Raw genomic sequence first — 21400 nt, forward strand, 5'->3', positions numbered from 1 at the left:
TAGGGCTGTCGTGGTTGACTCGACTCTGCAACATCGCGTGGACATCGGGGGCAGTGCCGCTGGATTGGCAGACCGGGGTGGTAGTCCCTCTTTTTAAGAAGGGGGACCGGAGGGTGTGTTCCAACTATAGGGGGATCACACTCCTCAGCCTCCCTGGTAAGGTCTATTCAGGGGTACTGGAGAGGAGGGTCCGCCGGATAGTCGAACCTCGGATTCAGGAGGAGCAATGTGGTTTTCGTCCTGGCCGTGGAACAGTGGACCAGCTCTACACCCTCCGCAGGGTCTTCGAGGGTGCATGGGAGTTTGCCCAACCAGTCCACATGTGTTTTGTGGACTTGGAGAAGGCATTCGACCTTGTCCCTCGGGGGGTCCTGTGGGGGGTCCTCCGAGAGTATGGGGTGTCGGGCCCGCTGATACGGGCTGTCCACTCCCTGTACGATCGGTGCCAGAGTTTGGTCCGAATTGCTGGCAGTAAGTCGAACTCGTTTCCGGTGAGGGTTGGCCTCCGCCAGGGCTGCCCTTTGTCACCGATTCTGTTCATAATTTTTATGGACAGAATTTCTAGGTGCAGTCATGGTGTTGAGGGGATCCGGTTTGGTGACCTCAGGATCGCGTCTCTGCTTTTTGCGGATGATGTGGTCCTGTTGGCTTCATCGGCCCGTGACCTCCAACTATCACTGGATCGGTTCGCCGCCACATGTGAAGCGGCTGGGATGAGAATCAGCACCTCCAAATCCGAGGCCATGGTTCTCGACCGCAAAAAGGTGGAGTGCCTTCTCCGGGTAAAGGAGGAGATCCTGCCCCAAGTGGAGGAGTTTAAGTACCTCGGGGTCTTGTTCACGAGTGAGGGAAGAATGGAGCGGGAGATCGACAGGCGGATCGGTGTGGCGTCCACAGTAATGCGGACTCTGCACCGGTCCGTTGTGGTGAAGAGATTTACCGGTCGATCTTCGTTCCTACCCTCACCTATGGTCATGAGCTTTGGGTAATGACCGAAAGAACAAGATCACGGGTACAAGCGGCTGAAATGAGCTTCCTCCGTAGGGTGGCTGGGCTCTCCCTTAGAGATAGGGTGAGAAGCTCTGCCATCCGGGAGGAGCTCGGAGTAGAGTCGCTGCTCCTCCGCGTTGAGAGGAGCCAGATGGGGTGGCTTGGGCATCTAGTCAGGATGCCCCCTGGACGCCTCCCTGGTGAGGTGTTCAGGGCATGTCCCTCCGGTAGGAGACCCCCGGGGAGACCCAGGACACGTTGGAGAGACTATGTCTCTTGGCTGGCCTGGGAACGCCTGGGGATCCCTCCGGATAAGCTGGAGGAGGTAGCTGGGGAGAGGGAAGTCTGGGCTTCTCTCCTTAGGCTGCTGCCCCCGCGACCCGACCCGGATAAGCGGTAGAGAATGGATGGATGGATGGATGGATGTATTTGTGTTCTGCATTTTGCTCTATTGTAGAAAAGAGCAATTGTTGTCTTTGAATGAATAATGTGTAGTTGAGGAGTTGAAGTTGCTGTGTCCTTTATATAGCCCCAATATTTGTGTCCTGCCAGCCTCTTTACTTATCACAGAATAAGAATTTGAATAATGTTTTAAAGTGTAGCTGGGGTGTTGCTGTTTAGGTGTTCAGACATTCATGCATGTATGCTGTATATTAAAAGTGAAATATTATCAAAATAACCGTGTTTTGTATCAGAAGACAACATCACTATCTTACACTTTTCTTTGTGATGGACATGCTAAAACCTTCAGACTGTTTGGCTGTGCATTTTGGGCCCAAGCATTGTCTTCTTACTAGAATTGCATTCTCTGAAAAACATTCTACCAGAAGAATGAGTCAGGTGGCCATCTCCTTCTCCTTTATTAATGTGACCGCTGCAGAAAAGTTGGCATCAAGTCAGATAAAGCTACGCCTCAAAAACTTCACAAAATGCTGCTGCTGCATCCAGTGCCACTGGGCCTCAGTTCATTCTCTACTGTGTACAAATTGATACTTGCAAAAGAGTTTTAATGCAGACGAACAATGTTGTAAAAAGTTCTGTATACGTATATTTTTATCCTTGCCAGTGCCCTCATTTAATGTATAAGAGTCAGAAAAGCAGGCTTGTCGTCTTTTACCGTATCTGCTGTCTGTGAGCTTGTTCTTTTTTTTTAGCTGAAGCTCAGAAATTGAGCTTTTCCCAGTTTTCATTTTTCTGCCACTGTCATTTTCAAAAATATACGGTTACAACAAATATACCGCTGGCTGATATATACATTGAGGGTGTTTTTACCACACATCCTGTCACACCACAGTGTGGTTTTGCCTTGTGTCCTGTAATTCCTGTTTCATTTTCTTTTCTTTTCTCCATTCCTGTATCCTCCCCTCCACCCTCCTCCCTTCCATGCCTACAGGTAATGCTGATTATAATGGACGCTATATAAGGAACTCATAGATTCTGTTCAATAACAGTGGTTTGTCCTGATAAACTTTCTCTGCATCTGAGTCCACTTCTTATTCCCATCCTGACACATAGTGGTGATGGCATTGTGCTTATATAAGTGTGACAATATTTGAAGAAATTGTAACACTTTTGCAAGACACTGTAGGGTTAGGGTTACAGTTTCTGTATGGAAATCTTCCAAAGTCTAGTCTTTTAGAACTAAGTGTCATATATCAAAGTCAGATTACATAACTGCGCATGAGTAGTTGCTAAAGTCACTGTTGCCCACATTTTAAGGTATTTACATTGTAAGTGTCCCTGATCTGTTTTGGGATACATTTTCCAAGAGATGAGAAAAACCAGTAAATGTATTTGTCATAATCCTGCTCTCAGCTGCTGGCATTGTGGGTCACATTTACACCCATTAAAAATTCAAAGTTCTGGTTAATTAAAGACCCCAACATTTATTAATACCCATAGGCACTTACAAATGATCTTCATGGAGATGAGGCTGCAGTATGCAAATGAATGTAAGACGAGACATTTACCCATGTGACATTTTTTTGATCCGATCTAGCGCTGCCACCTGTATCTGGGTACAAAACAGTGTGCTAGTAAATATTAAGCAAACAGCATATGTTGTGTTGTGATACTTTTGAAATGCAAAAAAAGGCAAGTTATTGCCACATTTCTGGTTTGTGTGTTCTTGTACATGGTGCGGGATCCAATGAATAAAAAGCAAAGAAGAATACTCTTTAACATGGGAGGTTAATTTCTTTGCAAAAAAAAAATAAATCACAGAAATTAGTCTTTTTTTATATTTATCATCCCTTTTGCGATATAGCAATGTCCAAAGCACAAAACCTTCTCGATGAATTGTTCAGCAAGCCTAGACAGGGGAAGGAAGAGAGTTGGGGCAAAACTGTTCTTGAGGCCTTGGTAGGCAGCATTTGTGAGGGAAAACTACTGAAAAACTGTCATAGCAATGGTCAGGGCAGTCTTTTTTAACCACTGTGCCACGGCACACTAGTGTGCCTTGAGACATTGTCTGTTGTGCCATGGGAAATGACATAATTTCATGTAATTGGTCTAAAAATATTTTTTGAAAATAAAGGAATTTTTATCCCCTAATAATGTGCCATTGTCGAGCGTCTGTCCTGTCTTCTCATCGATTGGCAGAGTAGCCATGTGACAGTCCTCCATATCAGTTGGTGACAGCAAGTAGCTAATTGCTTTGTAATTTGAGACAAGAGAATTAGTGATGTTTGGATGCGTCAGGTAACGTGACAGTGGCATTGTGGGTAGCGATACTAAGTGACAGTGATGGTGTGGTTAATTTCTTCTGATGGTAACCGAGATGTGTTGATGAGGAAGGAATCTTCACAGACGCAGACTTGGTTTGAAGAGATGTTTATTGGAGAGAAAAGTCAGGCATCAATTGGACACTGCAGCTTGTCCACGGGAGATCTCGTGGGCCTGATGTTGAAGATCTCCTCCAGACTTATTCCAGTAGCGCTCTTTTATACAACCAAGTAAACACATTCTTCTCTGATGGCTTCATAACACAGTCTAATCGACCAAATGATATAGAGTCTAATTATTAATAAGAAGGAGGAAGGAGAAGGAAGGAGGAAGGCATCCATCATGATCCTATGAAATGTAAAAGTCTCAGGAGACATGAAACACCTGTGAGACAGCGCCAGATTGTTTGGAAAACAAGTCGAGGCCTTACAGATTTCTACGGCCTGCACAGAATGGATAGATAGCTGAAAAACAAGTTGAATTCTTACAGAGTTGCAGAGAATAGATACATAGCTTCAGATACTACAATGGAAAAGTTTTTGAAAAGCCAAGGTAGTTTTCTATGTCACTTGGACTGGGTTTCTTCTCTTGAAGACGTTTCGCCTTCTATCCAGAAGGCTTCTTCAGTTCTGAAATCGCTGGGGAGAGAGCTTGAAAATATATAGCCCCTGTGGACCATTTGCATGCTAATGATCTGGGTGGTCATCTACACAGACGTTTTTGAAAAGGAAAGATGCTAACTCCAAACCAGACCCTGTACAAAATTTAGACCGAGATGAAGGCCTGGTCAGGTCTGATTAGGAGAGACGGTGTCCATCCCACCCAGGATGTGCCTCTCTCATTTCTAGTAACTTGGCCAATTTTATTCGACCCAAAGAGACCTGACAAACCAGGGTCCAGACCAGGATGCAGAGTTGTAGTCTAACACACCTCTCTGCTGCTTCCATAGAACCCTCATCCACCAACAATAAGATATTTAACACTGTAGAGGTAGTCTCTGTTCCACGGTTAAAAGTTCACCAAGCACAGAGCAGGGGAGCGGTCAACCACCATAATCTTATTAAAATCAATACCAAAACACAAATTGCAGAAACTACCATCACAATTAAAAGTGGACTATTAAATATTAGCTCTCTTTTGTGCAAATCCCTGTTAGTGCACAACCTGATAGTGGATCATCACATTGATTTATTTTGTCTAACTGAGACCTGGCTTCAGGAGGAGGAGTATGTTAGCTTAAATGAATCTACTCCTCCTACCCATCTTAATTATCATATTCCTCGTGTTACTAGTCGAGGAGGGGGAGTGGCAGCAATCTATCACTCCAAGTTATTAATTAATCCCAGACCAAAACATGGCTTCAGTTCATTTGAAAGCCTGACTCATGGCATCACTCATCTGAACTGGAAGGCAGAAAAGCCACTTCTGTTTGTAGTTGTATATCGGCCCCCTGCTGGTCCACATTCAGAGTTCCTGTCTGAGTTCTCTGATTTCTTATCTGACTTGGTCCTTAGAACGGACAAAGTCATTATCATTGGAAATGACAGCTTTAGAAATGGCTTCATCTCATTACTGGAGTCAGTTGGTTTCCTCCAGCAGATAAACCAACCAACTCATAGCTTCAATCACACCCTAGATCTAGTTCTGACTTATGGTGTTGAGGTAGAACATGTGTCAGTGTTCCCTCAGAACCCAGTCCTGTCAGACAAACATTCTTTGATCACTTTTACATTTATGATTAAGGATTCTTCTATGCTCAGAACAAAGTCTTACTATAGCAGATGTCTTTCAGATAATGCTGTAGCTAAGTTTAAGGAAGTGATCCCTGTGCTAATCCCAGGACCACCGTGTGTTTCCCCAGGGATCAATCATTATAATCTTAGCCCTGCTGAGGTTGACTCTATTGCTGAAGGTGCAGCGACCTCACTGAGAATCACGCTTGATTCTGTTGCCCCCCTGAAAAAGAAAATAGTAAATCAGAGGAGGTGTGCCCCCTGGTATAATTCACATATCAGCACCCTCAAGCAGAAAGTGCGAAGACTGGAAAGGAAGTGGCATTCTTGTAAAATAGACAGCTATCATGTAGCCTGGAAATACTGTCTATTAGTTTACAAAAAGGCCCTTCGCAAGGCTAGAACAGCTTATTTTTCTTCTTTAATTGAGGAAAATAATAGCAACCCCAGGTTCCTTTTCAGCACTGTGGCCAAATTAACTAAGAGTCACAGTGTTTTAGATCCACGTATCCCTTCTTCCCTTAGTGGTGAAGACTTCATGAGCTTCTTCACTGATAAAGTTCTAGCTATCAGAGTGAAAGCTAACCAGGCCATCCCAACAACTGGACCATCACCAGATGTGCTGACTGTGGGAACATACAGGTTCTCCAACGAGCCCTTAAACTCCTTCAGCCCTATATATTTTTCTGAGGCGTCATCGCTAATTCAGAAATCCAAGACCACCACGTGTCTTTTAGATCCCATCCCAACACACCTTTTGAAGGATGTTTTACGATTGATAGGTAGTTCTATCCTGGACCAGATCAATGGTTCTTTAGTGTCAGGTTATGTACCCCGGTCCTACAAGGTGGCAGTGATTAAGCCGTTGCTTAAAAAAACATCACTGGATCCTGATGTCTTAGCAAATTATGGGCCAATATCCCACCTTCCTTTTATCTCTAAAGTTCTAGAGAAGGTGGTGGTGACTCAGTTACTGGAGCACCTGCAGAGGAACAGCCTGTTTGAGATGTTTCAGTCAGGCTTTAGAGCTCACCACAGCACAGAAACAGCACTTCTTAAAGTCACTAATGATCTTCTCATAGCTTCCGATCATGGACTGGTCTCTATGCTGGTTCTGCTGGACCTCAGTGCTGCTTTTGATACAGTTGATCACAGCAGCCTGTTACATAGACTGGAACATGTGCACTAGATTGGTTTAGATCATATTTATCAGATAGATACCAGTTTGCTCATGTCCATGGTGTTCCCTCTTCATGCAGTAGGGTTAGCCATGGAGTTCCACAAGGTTCTGTACTTGGACAAATCCTTTTCACCTTGTACATGCTTCCCTTAGGGAACATTATTCGGCAGCAGGGGATAAATTTTCATTGTTTTGCTGATGACACTCAGCTTTATTTATCCATGAAACCAGAGAAGTTAGTGAAGCTTCAGACCTGTCTTAAAGACATAAAGTCCTGGATGTCTTCAAATTTCCTCCTCCTTAACTCAGGAAAAACTGAGGTCATGGTGTTTGGTCATCAGCCTCTCAGGGATAGATTAGATCACATGATCACTCTTGATGGTATCTCATTAACATCTAGTCTTTCTGTGAGGAATCTTGGAGTAACTTTTGATCAAAATCTCTCCTTCAACTCCCACATTAAAATAGTCTCTAGTAGTGCCTTTTTTCACCTGAGGAACATCACAAGTATCAGAAAGCTATAATGCTGAAAAGTTAGTTCATGCATTTGTTACTTCCAGGGTGGACTATTGTAATTCTTTATTATCAGGGTGTCCAAACAACTCTTAAAGAAGCCTCCAGGTGATCCAAAATGCCGCAGGTAAGAGTTCTGACAGGTATTGACAAAAGAGATCACATAACTCCTGTACTGGCGTCTCTTCATTGGCTGCCTAAATGAAATTTAGAATTTTTTTTAAAATTCTTCTTCTGACCTACAAGGTCCTCAGAGGCCTAGCTCCATCCTACCTGGAGGAGCTAGCGACACCTTATCATCCAAATAGACCACTCCGTTTTCAGAATGCTGGTCTACTTGTGGTCCCTAGAGTCTTTAGTGGTAGAATGGGGGGTGAGCATTTAGCTACCTGACCCCCTGCTGTGGAACCAGCTCCCTATCCAGGTACAGGAAGCTGACTCCATCTCTACTTTTAAGATTAGACTTAAAACCTACCTCTTTGAAAAAGCTTATTATGACTAATTCTGTAGTTTCAGTTACTATCCTAGACAGACAAATTATCATAGTTAGGGGGTCGTCTAATCATTAGGTTTACATCTTAGTTATGCTGCTATAGGCCGAGGCTGCCGGTCTCCAGAAACATGATCACCTGACAGGCCTCTGTTACCCCACTGGGTCATGGTCTCCTCTCCTCTCCTGTCTTCCCCTCTCCTCTCTAGTGATGTTATTTCTTCTGTAAATTTTCTGCCCCCCCCCCCCCCCCCCCCCCCTCTGTATTCATCTACAGGCATCGCCGCCTTCATAAGCTGTATACTGACCTAATGACCTCCGACCACATTGACCCACCCAACTCGACTCTACCGGCAGCTTATTTTAATTCATAGGTAGAATATAGAAATACATTATGTATTTCTATAGTCTACCTATTCTCACCTCTACCTTTCCTCCCCCATCTCCTGTCACTACCCAGGCGGCCATCAGCAGGAGGGTCCCCCTACATGAGCCTGGTCCTGCTGAAGGTTTAGTCATTTCATAAGTAGCTCGTATGCTGAAAAAGTGTGAGCACCCCCGCCCTAGAGAAAGAACCAAGAAAACAAAACACAAACAAATGGCAAAAAAAACCTACGCTAGTGGTGACAGTTAGATGTCAAAAGGGGCTCAGCAGCCTCTGTATTGGCAGCAGCTTGATGTTGGTCTCAACATAAGCTTCTAAATATTTTGATATTCTTTAGCAACACAAAAATTTTGAGAAGTATGCAAAATGCAAAACCCCTTGTCCTCCCAATAAAGCCGTGGGCAAACCCATCCATTCTCAGGTCAATTCACACTTCAAAGAACCAAGTTCCCCATGTAAAAAGACCTTATCTCAGATAGAGAATGAGGATATCAAACATCCATTTGTAAATTGGTTTTATTGCATCATTCTATTTACCTTAATATTAATAAATAAAAATGAGTAATGTTCTATATGGAAAGTAGCAGATGACCAGAACACAGCAACAGCAAAAGAAATGTAGCCTATTCCCAAATGGATGTTAAACTCATCATGCAGTCATGCAATTGTGTCACGTGGTGATGTGGGTGTTATTACAGAACTCACTTATGGTGTTGAGGGTTACAGAAGGGATCAGAGAATTTCATACAGGTAGAAACGACAAAGTTGGCACCTTCACCAGAAGAAATGGGTTTTTGAATGCTTTCAGGTGTTCCATCCTGTTCATAGGTTAGTTTTATTTACATTGTGTAAGAGAAATCACTTTTAGTGAGTTTTCCAATTTTATAGTTTTAATTGATGTATTTTCTCTGAAATGGATGAAATTCAGTCTTTATTTAATGTCACTGTTGATCAGCAGTATCAGGGATTACTAGAGAGAATGATGTTTTCCAGTCTGACTACAGTACCCTGCTGTGTTTTCCTCTACATCAATGGAATCATGTTGTTCAGCCTGAGGAGTAAAGCAGTGTTCTGTGAGACCTCCCGATACATTCTGCTGTTTAACCTCCTTTTTGCAGACAGTATACAGATGGTATTTAGTCAGGTTCTCTACATTTTGGCTGCTTGTTTGATTAAAATGTCTTATCCTTTGTGTGGCATTCTTAATGTGGTTGGTGTTATCACAAGTGACATTTCTCCTCTCACTCTGGTGGTGATGTCTTTGGAGAGGTATGTAGCTGTGTGCTACCCACTGAGGCACGCTGCTGTCATCACCATTAGAAACACAGGGCTGATGATATATGTTATTTGGGCGTTTAGCTTGCTAAGTGGTCTAATTCGAGTTAGTTTGGTAAATTATCCAGAACTGAAGGGGCTGCAGATGGAAGAGTTTTGCTCAAGTATAACTCTGTTTGTTGGTCCCCTGTCTGATACCTATGACAGAGCGTACACCTGCCTTCTGTTTGTGTCAGCTGGGGTGGCCATTTCTTTCTCCTACATCGGTGTGACTGTTGCAGTCAGGTTAGCTTCCACAGACAAAACTTCATCTCAGAAAGCTCGCAACACACTGCTGCTGCATCTGGTACAACTGGGCCTAAGTTTGTCCTCCACTGTGTACAAACCGATACTTGCCGCGTTGTCAAGAATTGTAACAAGGCTAGTGCTCATTCGTGTGCAAAATGTTTTATATGTGTGTTTTTTTATTCTTCCCAGATGTCTCAGTGCCCTCATTTATGGCATAAGAGATCAACTAATCAGACCTGTCCTCTTTTACTATCTCTGCTGCCGACTCACACTCTCAGTCTTTCCAGCTAAAGGTTACAAATAGACCTTTTTTTCCCAACCTGTAATAAATAGATATTCTTATATATATTATGTTGAATTAAGTGCTTCTGTGGGGTTATTTAGCCACTAATAGAGTGATTAGCGCACCCTATCCTATGAACAGACCTATTGAATATAACCTATTCTAGAAAGGAAAAAATATATATATATAATTGTATTTGTGTTCTGCATTTTGCTCTATTGTAGAAAAGAGCAATTGTTGTCTTTGAATGAATAATGTGTAGTTGAGGAGTTGAAGTTGCTGTGTCCTTTATATAGCCCCAATATTTGTGTCCTGCCAGCCTCTTTACTTATCACAGAATAAGAATTTGAATAATGTTTTAAAGTGTAGCTGGGGTGTTGCTGTTTAGGTGTTCAGACATTCATGCATGTATGCTGTATATTAAAAGTGAAATATTATCAAAATAACCGTGTTTTGTATCAGAAGACAACATCACTATCTTACACTTTTCTTTGTGATGGACATGCTAAAACCTTCAGACTGTTTGGCTGTGCATTTTGGGCCCAAGCATTGTCTTCTTACTAGAATTGCATTCTCTGAAAAACATTCTACCAGAAGAATGAGTCAGGTGGCCATCTCCTTCTCCTTTATTAATGTGACCGCTGCAGAAAAGTTGGCATCAAGTCAGATAAAGCTACGCCTCAAAAACTTCACAAAATGCTGCTGCTGCATCCAGTGCCACTGGGCCTCAGTTCATTCTCTACTGTGTACAAATTGATACTTGCAAAAGAGTTTTAATGCAGACGAACAATGTTGTAAAAAGTTCTGTATACGTATATTTTTATCCTTGCCAGTGCCCTCATTTAATGTATAAGATTCAGAAAAGCAGGCTTGTCGTCTTTTACCGTATCTGCTGTCTGTGAGCTTGTTCTTTTTTTTTAGCTGAAGCTCAGAAATTGAGCTTTTCCCAGTTTTCATTTTTCTGCCACTGTCATTTTCAAAAATATACGGTTACAACAAATATACCGCTGGCTGATATATACATTGAGGGTGTTTTTACCAAACATCCTGTCACACCACAGTGTGGTTTTGCCTTGTGTCCTGTAATTCCTGTTTCATTTTCTTTTCTTTTCTCCATTCCTGTATCCTCCCCTCCACCCTCCTCCCTTCCATGCCTACAGGTAATGCTGATTATAATGGACGCTATATAAGGAACTCATAGATTCTGTTCAATAACAGTGGTTTGTCCTGATAAACTTTCTCTGCATCTGAGTCCACTTCTTATTCCCATCCTGACACATAGTGGTGATGGCATTGTGCTTATATAAGTGTGACAATATTTGAAGAAATTGTAACACTTTTGCAAGACACTGTAGGGTTAGGGTTACAGTTTCTGTATGGAAATCTTCCAAAGTCTAGTCTTTTAGAACTAAGTGTCATATATCAAAGTCAGATTACATAACTGCGCATGAGTAGTTGCTAAAGTCACTGTTGCCCACATTTTAAGGTATTTACATTGTAAGTGTCCCTGATCTGTTTTGGGATACATTTTCCAAGAGATGAGAAAAACCAGTAAATGTATTTGTCATAATCCTGCTCTCAGCTGCTGGCATTGTGGGTCACATTTACACCCATTAAAAATTCAAAGTTCTGGTTAATTAAAGACCCCAACATTTATTAATACCCATAGGCACTTACAAATGATCTTCATGGAGATGAGGCTGCAGTATGCAAATGAATGTAAGACGAGACATTTACCCATGTGACATTTTTTTGATCCGATCTAGCGCTGCCACCTGTATCTGGGTACAAAACAGTGTGCTAGTAAATATTAAGCAAACAGCATATGTTGTGTTGTGATACTTTTGAAATGCAAAAAAAGGCAAGTTATTGCCACATTTCTGGTTTGTGTGTTCTTGTACATGGTGCGGGATCCAATGAATAAAAAGCAAAGAAGAATACTCTTTAACATGGGAGGTTAATTTCTTTGCAAAAAAAAAATAAATCACAGAAATTAGTCTTTTTTTATATTTATCATCCCTTTTGCGATATAGCAATGTCCAAAGCACAAAACCTTCTCGATGAATTGTTCAGCAAGCCTAGACAGGGGAAGGAAGAGAGTTGGGGCAAAACTGTTCTTGAGGCCTTGGTAGGCAGCATTTGTGAGGGAAAACTACTGAAAAACTGTCATAGCAATGGTCAGGGCAGTCTTTTTTAACCACTGTGCCACGGCACACTAGTGTGCCTTGAGACATTGTCTGTTGTGCCATGGGAAATGACATAATTTCATGTAATTGGTCTAAAAATATTTTTTGAAAATAAAGGAATTTTTATCCCCTAATAATGTGCCATTGTCGAGCGTCTGTCCTGTCTTCTCATCGATTGGCAGAGTAGCCATGTGACAGTCCTCCATATCAGTTGGTGACAGCAAGTAGCTAATTGCTTTGTAATTTGAGACAAGAGAATTAGTGATGTTTGGATGCGTCAGGTAACGTGACAGTGGCATTGTGGGTAGCGATACTAAGTGACAGTGATGGTGTGGTTAATTTCTTCTGATGGTAACCGAGATGTGTTGATGAGGAAGGAATCTTCACAGACGCAGACTTGGTTTGAAGAGATGTTTATTGGAGAGAAAAGTCAGGCATCAATTGGACACTGCAGCTTGTCCACGGGAGATCTCGTGGGCCTGATGTTGAAGATCTCCTCCAGACTTATTCCAGTAGCGCTCTTTTATACAACCAAGTAAACACATTCTTCTCTGATGGCTTCATAACACAGTCTAATCGACCAAATGATATAGAGTCTAATTATTAATAAGAAGGAGGAAGGAGAAGGAAGGAGGAAGGCATCCATCATGATCCTATGAAATGTAAAAGTCTCAGGAGACATGAAACACCTGTGAGACAGCGCCAGATTGTTTGGAAAACAAGTCGAGGCCTTACAGATTTCTACGGCCTGCACAGAATGGATAGATAGCTGAAAAACAAGTTGAATTCTTACAGAGTTGCAGAGAATAGATACATAGCTTCAGATACTACAATGGAAAAGTTTTTGAAAAGCCAAGGTAGTTTTCTATGTCACTTGGACTGGGTTTCTTCTCTTGAAGACGTTTCGCCTTCTATCCAGAAGGCTTCTTCAGTTCTGAAATCGCTGGGGAGAGAGCTTGAAAATATATAGCCCCTGTGGACCATTTGCATGCTAATGATCTGGGTGGTCATCTACACAGACGTTTTTGAAAAGGAAAGATGCTAACTCCAAACCAGACCCTGTACAAAATTTAGACCGAGATGAAGGCCTGGTCAGGTCTGATTAGGAGAGACGGTGTCCATCCCACCCAGGATGTGCCTCTCTCATTTCTAGTAACTTGGCCAATTTTATTCGACCCAAAGAGACCTGACAAACCAGGGTCCAGACCAGGATGCAGAGTTGTAGTCTAACACACCTCTCTGATGCTTCCAGAACCCTCATCCACCAACAATAAGATATTTAACACTATAGAGGTAGTCTCTGTTCCACGGTTAAAAGTTCACCAAGCACAGAGCAGGGGAGCGGTCAACCACCATAATCTTATTAAAATCAATACCAAAACACAAATTGCAGAAACTACCATCACAATTAAAAGTGGACTATTAAATATTAGCTCTCTTTTGTGCAAATCCCTGTTAGTGCACAACCTGATAGTGGATCATCACATTGATTTATTTTGTCTAACTGAGACCTGGCTTCAGGAGGAGGAGTATGTTAGCTTAAATGAATCTACTCCATCCATCCATCCATTCTCTATCACTTATCCGGGGTCGGGTCGCAGGGGCAGCAGCCTAAGAAGAGAAGCCCAGACTTCCCTGTCCCCAGTGAAGGATCAGACAAAGCGTATCCCAGGACCCCCCAATGATAAATAACAATATTGGTCTCAAGTTTCCCTTGCCCGGATGCGGGTCACCGGGACCCCCTCGTGGAGCCAGGCCTGGGGGTGGGGCACGTTGGCGAGCGCCCGGACCTCTGCCCATGGAGTCCGGCCGGGCACAGCCCGAAGAGGCAACATGGGACCCCCTTCCCGTGGGGTCACCACCTGCAGGAGGGGCCAAGGGGGTCGGGAGCATTGTATGTTGGGTAGTGGCCGAAGGCAGGGACCTTGGCGGTCTGATCCCCGGCTGCATAAACTGGCTCTAGGGACATGGAATGTGACCTTTCTGGTGGGAAAGGAGCCTGAGCTGGTGCGTGAGGACGAATCTACTCCTCCTACCCATCTTAATTATCATATTCCTTGTGTTACTGGCCGAGGAGGGGGAGTGGCAGCAATCACTCCAAGTTATTAGTTACCGTATTTTCACGACCATAAGGCACACTGTAATAAAAGGCACAGTCTCAGTTACGGGTGCTATATCTGTATTTAAAACATACATAAGGTATACTGTATTATTAGGCACATGCTAAAACATACAGTAAAAAATAACAACGGAGGTAAAACGGTGAGTTTCGACACATTTATTGAACAGAATATTCATTCTTCCGCCACAAAACCATCAACGTTTTCATCTTCTGTATCTGAATTAAACAGCTGCATTATTTCAATGTCCAACATCCTGAATTCCTCTTCATCATCTGAATCAGACTCACCGACCGGTTCTGCTTCAGCGTTGATGCCGGCTTTTGTGAAAGCTCTTACAATACATGAAGACGGTATCATAGCCCATGCGTCTACAATCCACACGCATATGGTGGCATAACTTGCCCGCCGCTGCGTCATAGTCTTTGTGAAGGAGTGTTCGCCTTCCGTCATCCAGTGCTCTGTCTGTTTCCATGGCAGCCGAGAACCACGGTGAACGATGACTTCTCGTGTCCCGTTGTGCGTATCGCCACCATACTGGTCCATTTTTTCTCCACTGTGTGGGTCAAAGGGATGTCAAAAGTCAGAGGGATCTCATCCATGTTAGTGATGTGGCTGGGCGTGGTTATATTGTCGCGGCAGTAGGTGCGGAAGATGGCCACCCTCTCCTGGTAATCCGCGGGCAGCCGCTGCGCAACAGTTGTCCTTGCGCGTATGGAGAGATGCCGCCTCCTCATAAAGCGAAAACACCAAAACGGACCTCCTTGGAAGTGCTCAATGTCCATTTCTTCAGCATCGCTTTGGCCTTTTGTCAAAAGTAGAGACGCCCCTTCCAGTTGTTCGGTCTTCCAGCTCAGGTCACCTTGCTTTGTTCCCGCGGAAACGCTTCATCTTCCTCACTTGGCGCAGTTCACTTTCTTGTTTTCTCCACTTTCTGATCATAGACTCATTTACAGTAAAATGTCTTGCAGCTGCTTGATTGCCATTTTCAGCCGCATAGTCAATGACCTGCAGTTTAAAGTAAGCCTCATATGCGTGTCGCTTGACCGGTGCCATTTTAGGGGGTCCTTGTTGGGATTTCTGGTTTGTGTCTGTCTTTGGCCTGCAGGGTGTGGTGTTGAGCACAATTGGGTGCAGCTGGCAATTTACATCTTGCTGCCTATTTAAGCAGGTTGTGCCTGCCTGTCAGTGCCGGGGTGCCTGTTTGTGTAGGGAGTGTGTTGGTCTAGTGTGGGAGCTTGGTTGGGTTCCTTGGTGTTGGCTCCTGTTCCTGTGTTCCTGTTGCCCTGGAGGGCCGCTCCTATTCCTGTGCTCCCGGTTTTCCTGGAGGGCCGTTCCTGTTCTGTGTCTCCTGGAGGACCCCTCCTGCTCCCCTTGCAGTCTAGGAGGACTGCCTCTGCCCTCAGTGTCTCGGGGCACGTTCGTGTTGCGCCGGACTCCCGAGTCCTCGCCGGTCCAGGAGGACTGCAGCGTGTTGAGGACTCACCGGTGTTCCGAGTTCCCGGCAGTCCAGGGGGACTGCGTCTGGTTTGGGGACTCGCCGATGGACCTTGGAGGGGCAGACGCTACCTCCTAATCGCCGGCAGTCCAGGAGGACTGCTTTGTCGACAGTGTCTCGGGGCACGTTCGGGAGGCGAGCGTGTTGCGCCGGACTCCCGAGTCCTCGCCGGTCCAGGAGGACTGCAGCGTGTTGAGGACTCAAAGGTGTTCCGAGTTCCCGGCAGTCCAGGGGGACTGCGTCTGGTTTGGGGACTCGCCGATGGACCTGGGACGGGCGGACGCTGCCTCCCGATCCCCATGCGGTCCAGGAGGACTGTTTCTGTTAATGTGTGCTCCCCTTCCCTGTAAATAAAGCCTTTGACCTCCCCACCACTGTGTCCTGGCCTGCGTTCGGGTCCGCTACCACCATGTATCGTAACAGTCCTTACGCATTGGTGTGCCGCTAATCGATGGGCGGAGCATTTACCGTAGTGCACCGACCAAAGGCACACAGCAGATTTTGGAACTCAGTCTACACACAAGGCGCACCGTCGATTTTTGAGAAAATCTTATAGTTGTGAAAATACGGTAATCCTAGACCAAAACATGGTTCCAGTTCTTTTGAAAGCCTGTCTCTTGGCATCACCCATCTGAACCGGAAAAGCTACTTTTGTTTGTAGTATATCAGCCCCCTGCTGGACCACATTCAGAGTTCATATCTGAGTTCTCTGACATCTTATCTGATTTGGTCCTTAGAACAAATAAAGTCATTATTATTGGAAACTTTAACATCCATGTAGACATTATAAATAACAGCTTTAGAAATGAAGTCAATCATCGACCTACGGCCCAGGCCGTGATGGTGCAAAGAGCACCGATGAACAACCTTATGCTTGAACATGGTGTTAGTTATGGCCAAACTGTGACTAGCGCAGAAGTCCAATAACTGCACACAAGACTGATCGGGCAGACTGTTCCTCCCAATCATGCCTTTCCAGGTTGACTTCATAGTCGTGTCAGCTGATCTGCGTCCATAAGTTTTGGTCACTCGGGTGAAAAGAGGAGCAGAGCTGTCAACTGATCACTACCTGGTGGTGAGTTGGATCAGGTGGGGGGAAAAGCCACCACACGGATCTGGCAGGCCCAAACGCTTAGTGAGGGTCAGGTGGGAATGCTTGGTGGAGGAACCCATCATGCTGGTCTTCAACTCCCACCTCCGACAGAGCTTGCGGCTGCAAGGCCACTGGTGCTGGTCATGGCGATAATCCCCGTACCCGATGGTGGACACCAGAGGTGAGGGGCGCCTTCAGGCTGAAGAAAGAGGCCTACAGGTCATGGCTGGTCTGTGGGTCTCCGGAAACAGCTGACTGGTACAGGCTTGCTAAGCAGGCTGTAGCCGAGAACGTAGCAAAACCCGGGTGTGGGAGGAGATCGGTGAGGCTATGGAGGAAGACTTTCAGTCAGCACCGAGAAGATTCTGGCAAACTGTCTGGTGCCTTAGGGATGGCAGGCTGCCACTTGCTCACACCTAGGTGTGCTTGGGGAGCTGCTGACATCTCCTGGGGCAATTACCTGGCGGTGGAAGGAATAGTTCTAGGAGCTCCTCAATCCTACCAACACGTATCCACAAGGAGGAACAGATTCGGGAGACCAGGAGGTGAACCATCCAATTTCCAGAGCAGAAGTTGCCAAGGTAGTGAAACAGCTGCCTGGCGGCGGAGCTCCGAGAGAGGATGAGATCTGTAAAAGGTATCTTAAGGCTCTGGATGTTGTAGGGCTGTCCTGGGTGACACGCCTCTGCTACATTGCATGGACATCGGGGGCAGTGCCCTTGGACTGGCAGAGCAGGGTGGTGGTCTCTATTTTCAAGAGTGGGGACCAGAGGGTGTGTTCCAACTACAGGGGATCACACCCCTCAGTCTCCCTGGGAAAGTCTATGCCAGCGTGCTGGAAAAGAGGATTAGATCGATAGTAGAACCTCTGATCAAGAAGGAACAATGCAGGTTTCACCCCGGTCGTGGAACCACTGATCAGCTCTTTACCCTTGCTGGGGTGCTTGAGGGGAGTTGGGAGTTTGCCCAACCAGTCCACATGTGCTTTGTGGACTTGGAAAAGGCCTATGAATGGCCTAGGAGCATCCTGTGGGGGGTGCTCCGAGAGTATGGGTCTCCTGATAAGGGCCGTCCAGTCCCTGTACCGAAGGAGCAGGAGCTTGGTCTGGATAGCCGGTTGTAAGTTGGACTCGTTCCCAGTGAGGGTTGGACTCCGCCTGGGCTGCCCTTTGTCACCAGTTCTGTTCATAACTTTATGGACAGAATTTCTAGGCGCAGCCGGGGAGTGGAGGGTGATGAGTTCGGTGGGCAGAAGATCTTGTCACTGCGTTTTGCAGATTACGTAGTTCTTCTGGCACCATCGAGCATCTGGCACCATCGAGCAGGGACCTCCAACACATGCTGGGGCAGTTCGCGACCGAGTATGAAGCGGCAGGGATGCGGATCAGCACCTCCAAGTCAGAGTCCATGGTCCTCGCTCGGAAAAAGGTAAAGTTCCTTCTCCGGGTCGGAGAGGAGGTCCTGCCTCAGGTGGGGGAGTTCAAGTATCTTGGGATCTTGTTCACGAGTGAGGGTAGAATGGAACGGGAGATTGACAGGTGGATCGGAGCGGTGTCAGCAGTGATGTGGGCGCTTAACCGATCTGTCGTGGTGAAGAAGGAGCTGAGCCAGAAGGCGAAGCATTCGATTTACCGGTCGATCTACGTCCCAATCCTCACCTATGGCCATCAACGTTGGGTGATGACTGAAAGAACGAGATCGCGGATTGAAGAGAATTGTCTTTATTTTATTATCATGTGTTGTACCATATGTTTCTGTTTTCTGTTAGAAGCACTTTAGAAGTTAGGAATGGTAGAATATTTAGTAAGTGGAATAAAGCTAAGCAGTCAGTTGACCCTTCCTTGACATGAATGCTGTTTAGACAGTTGAGATACTCAGACAGGAAGTGGTAGACCCCCATCGTAAAACGTGACAGCATAGTTTACTGGTGATTGATAAGTTCCTCGGCAGGAATGTACCTCTGACCTGGCCATCTGGGAAGATAATGGAGAAGAAGGACTGCACCAACACCAAATGAGGCTGGAAGAAGAAGATGAGGTCCCCCAAGAAGAAGGACTGGATTGGACTGAATTAGCATCACTAATTTACATATGTCTTTCTATAAAAGACTGGGTCAAGGGATAGTTAGGTGGTCAGACTTCATGCCCTGGCAATGGACTCTGTTATTGTAGGGTTATGAACTGGCCCAGGGCTCTGTAATATTTGTATCTTGAATTCAATCTATTGTTAAATACATTTTGAAATTGGCATTATTCTTCTTGAAGTCTTCATTCAAAGAACACGCAGATTGGCAGTGACACACAAGAGGTATTGCAATCCAACAGGATACAAGCGGCCAAAATGAGTTTCCTCCGCATGGTGGCCGGGCTCAACCTTAGGGACAGGGTGAGAAGCTCATACAGGGTCTCCAACGAGCCCTTAAACTCCTTCAGCCCTATATATGTTGCCCTATATTCAGAAATCCAAGTCCACCATGTGTCTTTTAGATCCCATACCAACACACCTGTTGAAGGACGTTTTACCAATGATAGGCAGTTCTATCCTGGACCAGGTCAATTGTTCTTTAGTGACAGGTTATGTACCCTGGTCCTACAAGGTGGCAGTGATTAAGTCGTTGCTTAAAAAAACATCACTGGATGTATAAGCAAATTGTAGGCCGATATACAACCTTCCTTTTATCTCTAAAATTCTTGAGAAGGTGGTGGTCAGTTACTGGAGCACCTGCAGAGAAACAGGCTGTTTTAGATGTTTCAGTCAGGCTTTAGAGCTCACGACAGCACAGAAAGAGCACTTATTAAAGTTACTAATGATCTTATAGCTTCACATCATGGACTCATTTCTATGCTGGTTCTGCTGGACCTCAGTACTACTTTTGATACAGTTGATCACAGCAGCCTGTTACATAGACTGGAACATGTGCACTAGACTGGTTTAGATCATATTTATCAGATAGATACCAGTTTGCTCATGTCCATGGTGTTCCCTCTTCATGCAGTAGGGTTAGCCATGGAGTTCCACAAGGTTCTGTACTTGGACAAATCCTTTTCACCTTGTACATGCTTCCCTTAGGGAACATTATTCGGCAGCAGGGGATAAATTTTCATTGTTTTGCTGATGACACTCAGCTTTATTTATCCATGAAACCAGAGAAGTTAGTGAAGCTTCAGACCTGTCTTAAAGACATAAAGTCCTGGATGTCTTCAAATTTCCTCCTCCTTAACTCAGGAAAAACTGAGGTCATGGTGTTTGGTCATCAGCCTCTCAGGGATAGATTAGATCACATGATCACTCTTGATGGTATCTCATTAACATCTAGTCTCTCTGTGCATCCTTGGGTCACATGCATTGTTCTAAATTAAATTTTTCATCCAGGTACGGTAGGCTGACTACATCTCTATTTTTAAAATTAGGCTTAAAACCTACCTCTTTGAAAAAGCTTATTATGACTAATTCTGTAGTTCCAGTTACTATCCTAGACAGACAAATTATCATACTTAGGGGGTCGTCTAATTATTAGGTTTACATCTTAGTTATGCTGTTATAGGCCAAGGCTGCCGGGGTCCAGAAACATGATCACCTGACAGGCCTCTGTTACCCCACTGGGTCATGGTCTCCTCTCCTCTCCTGTCTTCCCCTCTCCTCTCTAGTGATGTTATTTCTTCTGTAAATTTTCTGCCCCCCCATTATGTATTTCTATATTCTACCTATTCTCAACTCTACCTTTCCTCCCCCTTCTCCTGTCACTACCCAGCCGGCCATCAGCAGGAGGGTCCCCCTACATGAGCCTGGTCCTGCTGAAGGTTTCTTCCTGTTAAAGGGGAGTTTTTTCTTGCCAATGTTGCTTGTTGGGGGTCAGGCCCTGGGATTCTGTAAATCGCCTAGAAACATTTTGATTGTAACAGACGCTATATAAATAAAGATTGATTGATTCCGTAAGCAGACAAAAAACAGCTGATGGTGATTAAACAGGACTTTAATTGAATGAAGATTTACAGTGCACTGTGATGTAAAAAGTGAGGTGCGTGAGGTGCTGGTCGTTCCTCCGATTGAGAGGTGCGTGGTGACCTGGGAAGAGGCCTGAGAAAACAGAGAAAGTTACTCGAAGGTACGAATCATGAGAAGACGCAGTTGACCCACGTTTACCACAAAACAAATGAAACAATCAGATGCTGGTTCACAGTCTTATGCCTATCATCCATCCCGTAACTTGATTGATCTATAGGACAGCCAGTCAGATGATATCTGAATTTTTTGACACTTGGGTCACTGTGCATGCACAGACAAGTGCAGCAAAGCTAACAAGCTGGTCAATTTGTTACATTTGTTAGTCAATTTCTTTGTTTTTTTCTCTTAAACTTAAGATAGTGTATAAAAATGAAAAATTGGATTTTGACACTACAATCCGACATTGAGCTAAAGTCTAGAGCTCATGGACAATTCTGGAACTTACTCGGAGAGGGAAAGTACCCCAATGTGAGGAAATGTGATACCTCCTTGACTTGCATTATTTGGCTCCACTTATTAATGTGAGTCAGCCTTTTCCCATATGAAGATAAATAAGTCCAAATACCACTCCACTATGACTGATAAACATTTGTAAATGTGGCTGTCAGCAGCTACTGTCCAGACTATGCATCCTTGG

At 44.8% G+C, this 21400-nt stretch overlaps 1 protein-coding gene across 1 annotated transcript; it reads left to right on the forward strand.

Annotated features, from left to right (window-relative positions):
• Positions 1-8928: 8928 nt before the first annotated feature.
• On the forward strand, positions 8929-9882 carry LOC115252731 (odorant receptor 131-2). The gene has a single exon (XM_029848676.1). The coding sequence runs from the start codon at positions 8929-8931 to the stop codon at positions 9880-9882; it is 954 nt and encodes a 317-aa protein (XP_029704536.1).
• The last annotated feature ends 11518 nt before the right edge of the window (positions 9883-21400 follow it).

This window comes from Takifugu rubripes, chromosome 15, assembly GCF_901000725.2.
Source record: "Takifugu rubripes chromosome 15, fTakRub1.2, whole genome shotgun sequence".
NCBI classification, from domain to species: Eukaryota; Metazoa; Chordata; class Actinopteri; order Tetraodontiformes; family Tetraodontidae; genus Takifugu; species Takifugu rubripes.

Excerpts from the sequence above, each read along its gene's own strand:
- LOC115252731 (XM_029848676.1), top strand. The coding sequence starts at position 8,929 with ATGGATGAAATTCAGTCTTTATTTAATGTCACTGTTGATCAGCAGTAT.